Genomic DNA, 14,154 nt, shown 5'->3' with positions numbered 1-14,154 from the left:
TATTGAAACGTCAACTAAGACTAATAGATTATTATGAAGTATTTAGATTAGTAGTTTGTGTATACGTAGTTTTGACAAATAGAACCTTATTGTAAAGTGTTACCAGTGTTATTTTGTAAAGAATTGTCATCTGAATTATTATTTACACCCCTATTAACAAGCAATAACAAGATTTTTTTAAATCTCAAATTCCATAATTCAATACCTCAGTGTCTTCTCTGCCCAGCGAGGAGCAGATGAGGTCAGTTCACTTGCAGAATTACTATGGCTGTCCAAGCCAATTAATCCCTGGCTTTCTGTGTACACAGCGTGAGACTTATGTGCATAATTGATTTATTATTCAGTATTGACCCTTAAAGAATATAAATGAAGTCCAGTAGCATAACAATATAATGATTGAAGTTGTTGTTGCTGGAAGTCTTTGTATGATTGGAGAGTAGCCATTTAAGTGTGTTTGAATGTTAAAGCATTGATTGCTTCATCTGGGTATTTTTAGTCTGTGCGCAGTGTGCCATACCAAACAGCAGATATGTATGAGTACCTTTGTGAAAAAGCACCTGGAACAGTATGGGATTGTATGCTGAAAGAGGTATAGATTGATTCCTCGAAAGGTCTTAAAGGTTAGCAGTAGCGAGCTGCAGAGCTCATATTGAATTCTTGTGTCTCCTTTTTCAAGAGCTGACTGTCTTTCCGCAGACATCCCATCCCTGTTCGGAGCCTCTCCTCCCTCCACATAACTTCCACAGTTTGCGTCGGCTGCCTCAATGTCCCACCCGCTGCCAGCCCATCCACATCAGCCACCCCATGCCCATCACACTGGGCATCAGCACGGGCTCAGGTCTGCAGCCTTTGCCCTCTATCCCGCCTCATAGGACTCTGGTCTCACACACACACTCGCCGGGCAGAGCGGCAGGCTTCCACACACTCCCACGCCAGCTTCCCTACACAAACAACCAGGCAAGTGCTGTCAGACACAGACTGTCACCATGTACTAACAGGTATCAGTGTGAATGCTAGTCTGGTTTTGAAATATTAATGGGGATATTAAAACTCTATACTGTTTTGTATAAAATAGATAAAAATAGACAAAAACTAAAAAGTACTTGATTTTGAATGTACTTAAGTATTAAAAGTAAAGGTAACACTTTATTTTAAGGTGACGTAGTTACACGTTGCTACATGTACTTACTAAAATAATAATAATAAGTAATAACAGCAAATTATGCATAATTACAAGTAACTAACCCTAAAGCAAACCCTAACCGTAACTCTATAGTAAGTACATGTAGTTAATTAATATTACTCAGTACTTTTTTGAGTAAATACAATGTAATTAATGTCACTTTAAAATAAAGTGTTACCAAAGAAAAAAGTACTGAGTGATGAATGATTATTTATTTAGCAATTTTATAAACCCCATCCTAATTCTCAAAATGTGGGTGTGGGTGTGGGTGGGGGGAGGGGGTGGGGGGAGGGGGTATAATGTATTAGACTCACAGATAGAGTTTAAATAGGTTACAGCTCAGTCTGACATCGTTATGAATTATTATGAATTGTCAAGAAGTCAGAGCAAGTCGATAAGGAAGATTATGCAGACTTAAAAAAAAAAAATATATATATATATATATATATATATATATATATATTATTACCAAAACTTGTCATACACTGATGACTACTACTGATATTTAAGTGTGCAAACAAGTGAAAATAACATATATATATATATATATATATATATATATATATATATATAATACCATAGAAATATACCATATAATAGTATATAGAAATGAGGAAAAACCAAATGTGTGTAAATGTTTGTTGACAAATACAAACATACACTATAAAAACAGACATCACATAGGGCAAAGTTTGTTAACATTTTAAGAACACTATGCAAACATACTAGTTTTACATCATTAGAAACTGCTACAGCAGCGGGGAAGATTCACATTCATTTGCGTTATTTTAACCTTGTGTTTAGTTTTTACCTAAAACTAGAAATCTAGAAAAACTAGAAAACCCAAATGAGGACATGTCCACATTCAAGCATTTCATACAGCAGATTCAGCAAACAAACAATTGATAGTCGTGACCTAAATATGACTTACATTTACAATAATAAATTCAAAAATTCCGCATTAGAGGATCTCCGAGGATCTCCCATTCTCGGATCATTTTGATTCAGACTTGTGAATTGTTAACTGGAGACTCGCTCTGACCGGATCATTTGAATCAGAGAGTTGTTGACTTGAGAACAGATACAATCGGATCGGCCCATTTCACGAATGAGTTTTTCAGTGAGATTTGTGATTGGATTTATCCGGTTTACTGATAAGAATCAGCTCGTTCACGAATCGGACTGAGCTATTGTGTTTCAGAGCGGGTGATGATTTATTCAGCTCAAAATAACGAGATGTTTATGAAATATAGTGAAGTAAAAAGTACTATATTATGCTTTGGAATGTAGTGAAGAAAAAGTTAAAGTTTCCCAAAATAAAAAATACTCCAATAAAGAACAGATACTTAAAAAATAAACCTCAAAAATACTTTTACTGTCCACCACTGTCCAAATGATTTGATATTGAATCTAATTAAATTGAACAAGCTTGTGAATCAAATTCGAATCGAATCATGACATTTTTGTCAGTGTCCAGCCCTAGATTTTTATGAATTGGCATTAGCATTGTCAGCGGGTAATCACGAAAATAATTGCAAAAAGGTGTGTGGATAAGGAGGTTTTACCATAAGGGGCCATTCACACTCTTTTTTGCATTTTACTGTGCTACTTTCCAATTGATTGTTTTATGTAAACTTTTGCTAGATGGATGCCTTTGACCGTTGCACTCGCACTCGTGTCATTTGCAGCATCTTGCACATGACCAAGCTATCTAAAAACACAGAGCTCAAAGTTAAAATAAGTTTCACTTTTAAGAAAACCCATCTTTTCCATTCCACTGCTCGCATCTAGCGTATTTCATTCGGCTGCAGCTGATATAAGTTCTATAGGATCTGTTTCTTTGGCTGTAAAGCGACAGACAGATGCAGAGACCAAGTGGATGGAGATAAGAAGACATTAGCGAGGACGTTACGCTTTCCATCGCTCTACAAACCACATAAATTATATGAGGTTTCCATTTGAAGATAAAATGAAGACAAAAAATATAAGAGTGGGGTAGACAGAGCGGGCGGAGGAGTGAAAGTGATACGGAGAGAATGAGATTGGACGGGTGCATGAGAGCTTTCCTGTGAGATGGGATGAGAGACATCCGTGTGTGAAGGTATGTGGTTTAGATGATAAGTGCTGCTCAGGGACACTGGCAGGATATGCTATCAGACAGCATGAAGAAGAACATCTGTTGCTTTGAATCTCAGCTCACTTCTCTGCACTGCGGTGACTAAACTGTGGCTAGATCCAGCAAGCTAGAAAGTCTCACCTCAAGGAGACATTTATCTTTTTCTAAATAAGATGGGTATTTTTATGATAACTCATTGTACTTGGAATGTAGTATACCTACCCCATGGATTCACTTTTATTTGTTACTTCACTTTAAAAAGGGCTTAAGGAAAAATAATATTAAGGTACAAATCATAGAAAATTTATATATACAATCATGTAAACATGGTGCCTAAGGAAATAGTTCTCAATATACTATATAGGCTGCATCACAAGTCAGAATTCAGATCGGGATCGGTAGCATTAAAAAATTCATCCAGTTCCTTTTGCTTGAAGATTGATTCGTCACGCCGGTATGGAGCCGGAGCTGGTCATAGGGTCTGTGAGGAGGACCTGTCTGGTTATTGTGGTCTTTGCTGAGGATCTGTGCCGATGGCTGTCATGTCGACAAGGCCTTCACAGGGGATTGTCTAGTAGACACGGTCTCTGCTGACATTGAGGGCTGCGTTGTGTGCCAGGTTAAAGTGATGTGTTTTTAGTCTAGATTTAAACTGACAGAGTGTGTCTGCTTCCCGAACAAGGCTAGGAAGACTGTTCCAGATTTTGGGTGCTAAATAGGAAAAGGATCTACCGCCTACAATTGAGGTATTATCAACTAGACAGAAGGATTATAATGTGTTAAGAGCTCGCTCAAGTACTGGGGAGCTAAACCATTTGGTGCTTTGCAAGTAATTAGCAATATTTTAAAATGCATGCAATGTTTAATAGGAACTATTAGGGAGCCAATGCAGTGTTTACAGAACTGGGATAATATGGTCATACTTCAATTCTATCTGCTGCATTTTAATAATAATAATAATTTTTAAAAAACAGAGATATTTCACATAAGCACTGAATGTGCTGACAGTTTGTAAAAGCAAACTTTATATATATAAATTACATATATTATTATATATATATATGTAATATAGGGCACTTACAATATCGGGCAAGACATCATACTCAAATAGATGGTAAAATATGTGCTGTTTTGTCTGTATAAATAAAACTATACATGTTAGTATATGACTAGCTTTGATAAAGTAATTTACTAACCATGTCTGTGCAGTTATCTCCAATATAACAGCGTGCCATGACTATATAAAGCAATAAACCTGCTAAATGTCACATGGTACGTGCAGGGATACCAAAAAGGGACGTGACATAACTAGCCAAATACTGTTGACATGGATCTCCACACATAGGAATTAAATCAATAAATGCAGGACAAGACCCCGCTTTTAAAAATACGATATCAAATTTACAGCTACGCATTTTTGTACAGAAAAAAATATCTTTAGATTTCTACCTTGCCCCGTTGACTTCCACTGCAGTTCATTACTGTAAAAACATTTTTGCTAAAGATCCTACATATAGATTGTGCCACAGTTTCTGTCTTAACTATTGAATGGAATACGTATTCACCTTTAATTCCCTTTATAACTTAAATGCATAATTAATGAAGAATCTTTTTTTTTTTTTTTTTTTTTTTTTTTTTTTTTTGCTCTCCATCAGTGGTTTCATCAAAAAAGCCTTTCAGAGTTCACATGTTGTAACTGAGCCACACATTACAAATGCCTGATACATTAAAGCTTGCTTGCTGACCTCATTGAAAGCATTCACATTAAACCCCTTTACATATGAAATCACTGGGGGGGGTTTGTGCTCTTGAGTGCCCTTTTCTTCTTGAATGAGTTCACATTTACTCGGGGAGCCATGAAACACATTCACCTCTTACGGAGTTCTCACAAATTGGCCTCATGGCTCGACACACCGTCGTGCGCTCATGATTAAAAGGTCTTGTATTGCCATAATTACATTGTTTTCACAAGGATGATCGTTTGCAGAAACAAATCACTTCCATACAATTGGTAGAACCGTAAATGAGGAGAAATAAAGACAAAAATGTATTTGAAATGGATGACAGCTTTTATAATGAATCTATTTCTCCTTTGTTTTCCACAAAACAAGGCTGAACAGCTGTGAATAGCTAACAGCTGTACGCCTGACCTCATCCTCTGAGTAAATTGGTAACACATGATGACCTCTTGACTTAACGTTTGGTGAACTGGGTGTTGGCAATGGGAGTGCTGCATATTTTGTTTTGTTATTCTGCATTTTTGCCAACCTGGTTTTCCAGGACGAGGCGTGTAATCACAGCTCCATCTAGTGGCAGTAGGCTGCTAGCATTGTTTACACACATTTTTTCATTTTAATACTTGATCTCAACCCTTTTTACTCGGAAGACTCCTGCTGTCCAACGGAATATTGGGTATATTAAATTAATTAACCACAATTCATTTTGTATGTATTAAATTTTGTGATTCCTTTTTGTAATATCAAACATATTTATACCATTGTAGACCAGGTGGCTATGTGTGATAAACCAGGAAATCTTATGTGTTGCCACATGTAGGATCAAAACAAGCCCAGTCCCCCACAGAAACCTCTTCCTGCAGACCCCTTATTCAGAGGCCACGGGGTGGGTCGAAGCATGTCAGCGGTGGGGGTGCGGATACCAGGCACTGGACCTCTGGCCATCCCGATTCCAACAGTACCACGACCACCCCCTTCCATACCACTGCCGAACAGGTCAGTCCCATTGTGATATTGCTGGTAAACTCACACATTTATGGATGAAAACTAACCACATTTGTCTGGTTACTTTCTAGACCTCTTCCCAGATTACCACAGCCTTTTTATGATCACTGACATATGGACACCACAGCACTGGGTGAATTTCACCAGCATCTGAACACACTTTTTTTGCACTATGAAAACTCTGTCGGACCAAGTGACCACCCTGCAGAAACTCTATGGAGGGTCTCACAGAGAAGAGGGCTGACCGGACACCTTGGTGCTGTGCCTCCTCAATAAAGGTGTTTGTTTGTCCCCGCTCAGGTACTGCAGAACTATTTAAGATGTATATTTATTGTAAGGAGGAAACGATGTGCTGTGCTTGACACTTTTTTTACTGTATGAACATTGTGACTTTTTATTACAATTTGTTTGTTTTTATATGTTGAAAATAAGGTAACAAATTATGTTTTCCTTTCTTTTTTGATTGTTTTTTCCATTCAGTTGAACTAATGCTGCGTTGACGCCATGTGATAATTACCGTAATTTAGAGATAACAACATGTGACGGAACTGTTCACGTCCTTAGACTAGGAATTATGCATTTCTACTGTATGTAACACTATCAAGGCCTAAACTGCAGCAGTCAGGAGGTACAAGTAGGAAATTCCCAGCTTACAAGTTGTAATTAAAAGCTCTGAGGACCTGAATGCTTTTTACAAGTTGAAATCTCATATTCACGGGAATTACGACATTGTGTGAATGCACATTTTATGGTAAGAATTACGTTGGTGTTGTGAAGATAAAAAAAAAAACCTGCTTTATAATGACGCAGCATGTCTGGGATACTGAAGTATAAGCAACATGAAATCTGAAAGACTAAACACAGAGCGCTGGAATGGAATTTTGCCATTAAGTGCAAAAAAAACCTTCATAATTACTTGAATGAGGCATGTCATGAAGGAGGAAGTGATGTGAGCCATTATTGTTCAGTCATCTGTGGCAGTCATGCTCATGGACATTGACAAACTAACTTTTTTATTTAAATACACTTCCTTAAAATCATGTGCTTGAGCAAATGCACTGAACTATCCCTTTAAGGCCCGTTCACACCGAGGACGATAGCTATATTGATAATGATTAAGATTCTAAAAATTATTCTAAATATAAAAAAAGTAGCAAGTGATTTTTAAAAAAAATTTATGTGATGAACAATAAAAACATTGACAGCCAATCAGAATGAATCCTGCTTTAAGAGCTCAAGCATTTAAAGCGTCAGGGGACATAACTGCAGTGCATGCTTAGAATAAACAGAACTATATCATCTGCTGGTGTGGACACTAGTTATTGTTATCTGTAACTTTATTATTTTTGGTGTTAATGGGCCTTTACTATTGCTACAACTTTAACCCCAAGCATTCAACTATTTGTGCTACAGACATCATGAATGGACCTCAAATCATGCGGCTTCTTGAGGAGAGATGTGATTTTACTTTTCTTAGCCATTTTTTGCAGGCTAAAGATCCATTGAGTTACATTGATTAGGAGCCGAGCCATATCTATAGAGTGCAGAATATGCATAACAATGCCATGTCAACCATATCTTCAGAAAATGTAAAAATCCAGTCAGAATTTATAGTCCAAACACTTGAAGGGTTGTGATGTTCCTTTTCCAATATGTTTTGAAACATTCAGAGAACTCCAAGTGATAACGCAAAATATGTAGACACCACAGCCCTTAAAATATCACGGAATCGCAGATCAGCATTCCCACTGAGCCATCAGGATCCAGCAGCTGTCATGTCTGTGTCTTTCTGTGCTGTATACACATGTTCTGTGAAATATCTTACAATACTTGAGGTTATAAATGTTGAATTTTCTGTACTGTATTTCTTGTATAATTTCTGACAATATACACAATATACACTGCTGTTCAAAAGTTTGGGATCAGTATGATTTTGTTTAAAAAATAAATGAATACTTTTATTCGGTACATGCCTGAAATTGATCAAAAGTGACCGCAAAGACATACTGTTAATAAAAAAAAAGATTTCCATCTCAAATAAATGCTTTTTTCTTCATCAAATTATCCTAAAAAAAAGATATTCTACAAAAGCATCATGCAGCATTTTCATTGATTTCAACATTGATAATAATAAGAACTGTTTCTTGAGCATTAAATCAGCATATTGGAATGATTTCTGAAGGATCATGTGACACTGAAAGTCAGTATCAACTATTTTTGCTGTATATTTGATCAAATAAATACAGATTTGCAAATCATGGGCAGTCATGGCCTAGTGGTTAGGGAGTTGATCTGGTGACCCAAAGGTTGCTGGTTCGATTCCAGAACCGGTGGGAAATGACTGAGGTGCCCATGAGCAAGGCACCTAACCCCTAATTGCTCCCTGGGCGCCCCACACAAAGGCTGCCCGCTGCTCTGGGTGTGTGTATCCACGTTTGCAGTGTGTGTTAACTACTCACTACTCTGCTCCTAATGTGTGTGCATTAACTTGGATGGGTTAAATGCAGAGGTCCAATTCCTTGGCTGTCACTTTCACTTAAAAGACATTTTTGAAATACATTAAACAAATCTTACCAACTCCAAACTTTTGAATGGTTAAAGTAGTCTCTTTAGCCAAATAGCCATCTTTCACTACCCTCTAATGAAAATGTTCAACATCAAGATGATGTAAAGTGCATAGGATGTAGTAAATATCACTGCTGGTGTGTGTTGTCACAACTATGGCATTTTTACACAATAAGTGGTTCTCTCTCGCCTATAACACAACTCTCTTTATGCACAGCTGGACTCACAGTTATTCATAAACTTATGGGACTGTTGTTCTGCTTGGTACTTCACCCTGAGGGGGAAATTACACTTTCCACATAATATTCCAGCGTTGTTGCTTTGGGACTGTAACATACCCAGCTGTCACAGTATTTCATTCAAGCCAAGCCTGTTGTGTGTGTGTGCGTTTATGTTCTTGTTTACCTAGTCACAGCAATGTATGTACATTTCACCTTTTTATATGCACTCATGTGGATGTATTGAATGCTCACTGATGTTTTTTGTACAAAATCTGTCATCAAGATTATTGCTTCAATTTTGCTCAGCTTTTTTATTTCTATGAATTAGGATAATAAAAGGGACGTGAAGCCTTCAAAAAATGTTAACTGGATACTCATGGTAATGCAAGCAAGGACTTGAACGAGAATAATAAATGAGGGTATTACTATTGTGAATTCAATGTCATTTTATTTTACACTACAGAAACATTTGAGTTTTACTCAAGGCTTTAATGTAATATGACATCAAGATAAAGATCATTTCTTGTCTCCATAACAGAACTGTCCTGTTGATATCAGTCGATTAAACTCTTCCATGCTTATTTTATCCAGCAAGTTTATGATGTTCTGAAACATAAATAGTCTTTTTGTTCCAAGCTACAAAATAGCATTAATTCGTTCATGTATAGTTTGTCAGGTTACCCGTCTCCCAAATGCTTTCGCCATATCCGCTGCACCTGCTCCATACTACATTGTGGTGTAAATATAATTTTATCTGGAGTGTTATCAGTTCTCCTCCGGCAGAATGTTTTATTGCACTCCTATTGTTTAATCATTTATGGATTATGAATATCATAATGATCATAATCTGACCGTTACCTCGTTCTTCAAATAGAGATCTGCCCCACTGTCAAGCAGGAGTTTCACCAGCTCAACATGGTTATTCAGCACAGCAACCTAAAAAATTGCAACCAAAAGCCTGCAATAATGTAATCCATCTTATCCACGACAATTCTAGTGGCTGTTTTGATGATAAATACCATCAATGGTGTCTTGCCAGCCTTGTCACGGATGTTTACATCAACTCCAGCCTGGAGGAGGACGGAGGCCACCGCAGCGTTCCCACTGATGGCTGACACACGCATGAGAGGAGTCCAGAGAGACACTTTATCCATCACATCCACCTGTCAGAGGACAAAAACACAGATGCGTTAAACTGACAATACACGGTCTAACTCGACATTTGACAGAGTAGTAGGCCATCCCAGATGGTACATCTGTCAAAAGAGGTTTAATTTAAGTGAAATATCATTGCTATAGAGCTAAAAGGCTAAAATATCAGCGATGACTGGTCATATGAAATACCTTTAAAGTCACCAGGTGTGCTATTAGTACACTTCTTTTAAACTAAAAATAAAAAAGTTTCAGTCTACTTCTCAGAAATACATGTTATGTACTTCTCAGAAATATGCTTAAAATTACACTTAAGTATACTTAAGTACACTTATATGGACAGAAAAGTGTAAGTGGCCTATAGACCTTATTCACAGCAGCGCCATCTTTGATTTTTAATGGGAATGAAAGCAAAGCTATGAAGGATGGACATGCATTTCTTCAGTGGTTTGTACTGTTATAGTTTTTTGGATTATTCTGCTGATGAAACATTGCAAAAATATCTTTCCACACAAAAAAAAAAACTCCCAACAACATGAGCTATAGAAAATTACAAGTGATCTACACTGTAAAAAGTGATCAGTTGACTTAACTTAAAAAGTGAGGAAACCGGTTTCCTTAATGTTATTAACTTCATGCGTAATTGAAAAAAATAAGTTATGTGGAATTGTCAAGTTCACATAACTTAATTTATTCAATTATGCTTGAAGTTTTTTTATGACTGAAAAATTGACCTCTGACCTCACAACCATCTTGGATTAAAAATGTAATGACAGGTGTTCTCCATCCACAGCCCAGTGGAGCGGCGAGCATCCACCCGTGTCTCGAGACTGCCATGTTGACCCGCAGTTACGCAGGTACTTCACCATATCCAGATGACCAGCAGGCCTGCATTAGACTGAAAAAACTCAAATAAACATGCATAGATAGACAAAATTGAGTAGATGACATGAATGATTATAACATGAAACTGCATCTGCACTGAAAATGCATATGCAAGCTCACCTGTTTTTTCCAGTGCTATCTCTCAAGTTAATATCAGCTTTGTGCATCACCAAAATGTCTGCTAAGCTACAAACCAAACAGATGCTGATCTCAGTTAGAAATGTATGATTGTTTTTCTCTCATGATACCACATAGCAACTGGGACTAATAGGAGATTCAGTAGCTCGCTGCTAAATTAGCTTTAGAAACATCAGATGCAATTTTACCTGGTGAAACCTTTCTGTGCTGCTACCATGAGAGGGGTGAAACCCAGTTTGTCAAGAACATCCACATTGACCATTCCAGGGAGAGGAATTACATGAGAGGGGTTATGAACAATATGTGAACTGGTATTTAAAGTGGTTAAATTTGAAGTGATTTTGTGGTCTTCCAGATGGTCAGTGGTTCTCACCCTGACTGTAGCACTGTGGTCAGCTCCTGCTCATTCTCCCTGTTCAACGCCTGGTGGAGGTTCTTCCCACTGAAAGGCTCTCCTGTGGTCACACCATCAGAACATTAACCATGTGTTCTTGCTGAGTAAAAGTATTCATTTCTTCTTCTTCTTCTTTTTAAATGGACCCCAAACTTTTGAAACAGTTTTTGAAGATTTTTTTTGTTTCTAATCAATAAAAGCAAGGAAAATGAGATTTACTAGATTTAAAATAGGTCAAATCTCTCACGGTTGGTGAAGACAGAGACTGCGGGGCTGAAGCTGCACTCCCCTGAAAGTCTGGTGACCATCAGTCTAAAACTGTAATTGGTGCTGGACTTCAAACCCTTTACAACATGCCGGGTGCTGTACCCTCTGTGATAAAACACCAAAACAGGGCTGTGTTGCTGAAAAGACAGTTTAAATATGTTGTAATAATTTAAGTATTTAAAGAAATAATCAATCAGAGAGATAGGACACTGACATGTATATGGAGCTGAATGTGTGTGTTTTGGGGTCCATCCGCTCCACAGAGAAGTGGGTCAAGTGGGTCCTCTTCATTCACCCAGCTCATCTCGATACTGTGGTGACTGACCTTCCCAATCACAGGAGGCTGAGGGAGGTCTGGACATTTTGCTGGAGAAACAGAGAAAATAAGTGGCAAGTTCTTAACAACATTATGTACATAGTTTGTATTAAAGTGTAGGATTGATGAGAATTTTAGGCATATCTTTGCAATAATCTCCAACACAGTTAAATTACTTTTTGTTAACGATACGCGTGTTTTGACAAGGGCTGAAACCCAAACCAATCTATGGTTAATATGCAGTTATTTGATACTGCAGCATCCATGGAATGATTTTGCTATTCAGGTGTGAGTCACATATACTGTATGGGTAAACAGCCGCCTATTGGTTTCATCTTAATAAAGGTCATGAATATCATGTAACAGTGCACCAAGAATAACTAACAGAAGCTTGTTCCTGGTTTAGTGATTAAGTTAAAAGATTATCCATTACTTTTTAATCACTGTTGCAGGAGAAAACTTTTTATTTTCCTATCAGATGTAGCATTATTTTCCAAATACATAAATACATTTGTATTACATAAATCAAATATAAGAGAGGAATAAAGGAACTTTATGTGGTATAAGAAAATGTATTTATTGAAGGTATTTTGTGGTGATATTGTTTTGAATAAAGCTTGTTCCTGGATTAGTGATGATAAGTTAAAAGATTATCCATTACTTTTTAATCACTGTTGCTGGAGAAAACTTGAGGATGTTTTTTTTTTTGTTTTTTTTTTAACAGATCTGGCAATGTAGCATAATTTCCCAACTAACTACAGTAACTAGGTAAATAAATGCAGCTCTTCATAAAGTTAAAAAACAGTATTGATATTTTAATAAATGTAGGCTATTAAAATTTATTACAAAATATATATAGGCTATATACGTTTTTTCTTATATTAATCAAATATAAGAGAGGAATAAAAACTATATGGTATATTAAAATGATTGAAATAATTTTGTGTTGTTGCTTTGAATAAAGCTTGTCTGAAAAAGTTGTAAACAATTCTATCAAGCATTACGCATGCTGCCGGCCTGCAGTTTTCATCTCTTCTTTCTGTTTTCCTTTATTAGGCTATATTTCACAAACGTAAACAAGTTTTTGGGAAATATGTTTTTTTATGTTGATAAAATGCCCTGACAATAAACTAGTAGTCACGAAACACAAATCAAATGTCTACCTGGGTTCATCGTTGTCTCAGTCAGCGTCCTTGTATTGAGAAATCCCCCACACGGAGAATGATAGTTCTGTTGCTGTCAGTGTGTGTGTGTGTGTGTGTGTGTGTGTGTGTGTGTGTGTGTGTGTGTGTGTGTGTGTGTGTGTGTGTGTGTGTGTGTGTCACTCTCACAACTTTCTATGCTAGCAGCACCATCGTCATTGTGACAATATGACATAGTTGGTAGGCTACTGCAGACAGTACGCGCAATCTGTGGACCATTGTTTATTGCACGAAACACGAGTTTCCCAATTTCAGCATATTGTTTTTGTTTAAACATGAGAGCGAAGTAGCCTACGGCTATCAAGACTGAACCTTGTTAATGTGTTTACCCTGCTCTAGTCACTTTCTTCATCTGGGGCTCTATTGTGATGATGAGATTAAATGACCACATGACCGCTTAAAATCTCTGCCGCTGCGCGTCCGAGCGGTGATTCAGTGCGCTTATGACGGTAAGACCGAATCGGTTCTTTTGAACAATTCATTTTAAAAGAACTGGGTCAAAAAGATTCAGTGATTATTTTACGTCATCACATGGTCAATGGTAAATTACATGATTATACATGACTTAAAATATTTTATAGTAGGCCTATATATTTTTAATATTATATAAAACCTAGACCTAGGCTACTCATTATAACAATGCTTGTGGTGTTTTAAAATGTTATAAAATGTCACACTTTTCAAATTAATACATATAAAATTCATCTTGAGGCTCCCTTGGAATTTTTTTAATTTTTTTTATGTATCCACATTTAGCTTGTTTGGTACCTAAACATACATTTACAACAAACAAACAATAGGCCTAGTAAGCTACATTACATTATTTATTAAAATAAAATTATGTAGCCTATCATGTGTAGGCTATTATTAAAACTGTCAAACAACCTTTTCACTTAAATCCTTGGTGCACTTAAAATGCTATTACCATGCTGACTCGAGAACCACTCTCTCTGACCGATTTAGTGCAACTGGTA

The 14,154-nt window shown here is 36.9% G+C and overlaps 2 protein-coding genes across 3 annotated transcripts in view; one reads left to right on the top strand and one right to left on the bottom strand.

Annotated features, from left to right (window-relative positions):
• The window catches only part of adam12b (ADAM metallopeptidase domain 12b), a 105,687-nt gene extending 96,433 nt beyond the window's left edge, over positions 1-9,254 (top strand). For both annotated transcript variants that reach the window (XM_082142692.1, XM_082142693.1), the window contains exons 21-23: positions 697-957; positions 5,856-6,031; positions 6,112-9,254. In XM_082142692.1, the coding sequence (XP_081998818.1) occupies positions 697-957; positions 5,856-6,031; positions 6,112-6,151 (477 nt within the window). In that variant the 3' untranslated portion in view covers positions 6,152-9,254. The remainder of the gene's footprint in view (positions 1-696; positions 958-5,855; positions 6,032-6,111) is intronic.
• On the bottom strand, positions 7,215-13,221 carry fank1 (fibronectin type III and ankyrin repeat domains 1). Its single transcript, XM_082142707.1, is given in 12 exon segments — positions 7,215-9,552; positions 9,685-9,762; positions 9,846-9,989; positions 10,720-10,754; positions 10,757-10,860; positions 10,862-10,876; positions 10,984-11,049; positions 11,190-11,371; positions 11,374-11,456; positions 11,643-11,767; positions 11,877-12,028; positions 13,142-13,221. Coding segments are annotated over 11 exon segments (963 nt in total). The 5' UTR covers positions 11,954-12,028; positions 13,142-13,221; the 3' UTR covers positions 7,215-9,498.
• Between the last annotated feature and the right edge of the window lie 933 nt (positions 13,222-14,154).

This window comes from Leuciscus leuciscus (assembly GCF_965113295.1).
Source record: "Leuciscus leuciscus genome assembly, chromosome: 17".
Taxonomy (NCBI): Eukaryota; Metazoa; Chordata; class Actinopteri; order Cypriniformes; family Leuciscidae; genus Leuciscus; species Leuciscus leuciscus.
The sequence above is the reverse complement of the archived record's forward strand: the minus strand, read 5'-3'. Positions and strand labels throughout refer to the sequence as shown.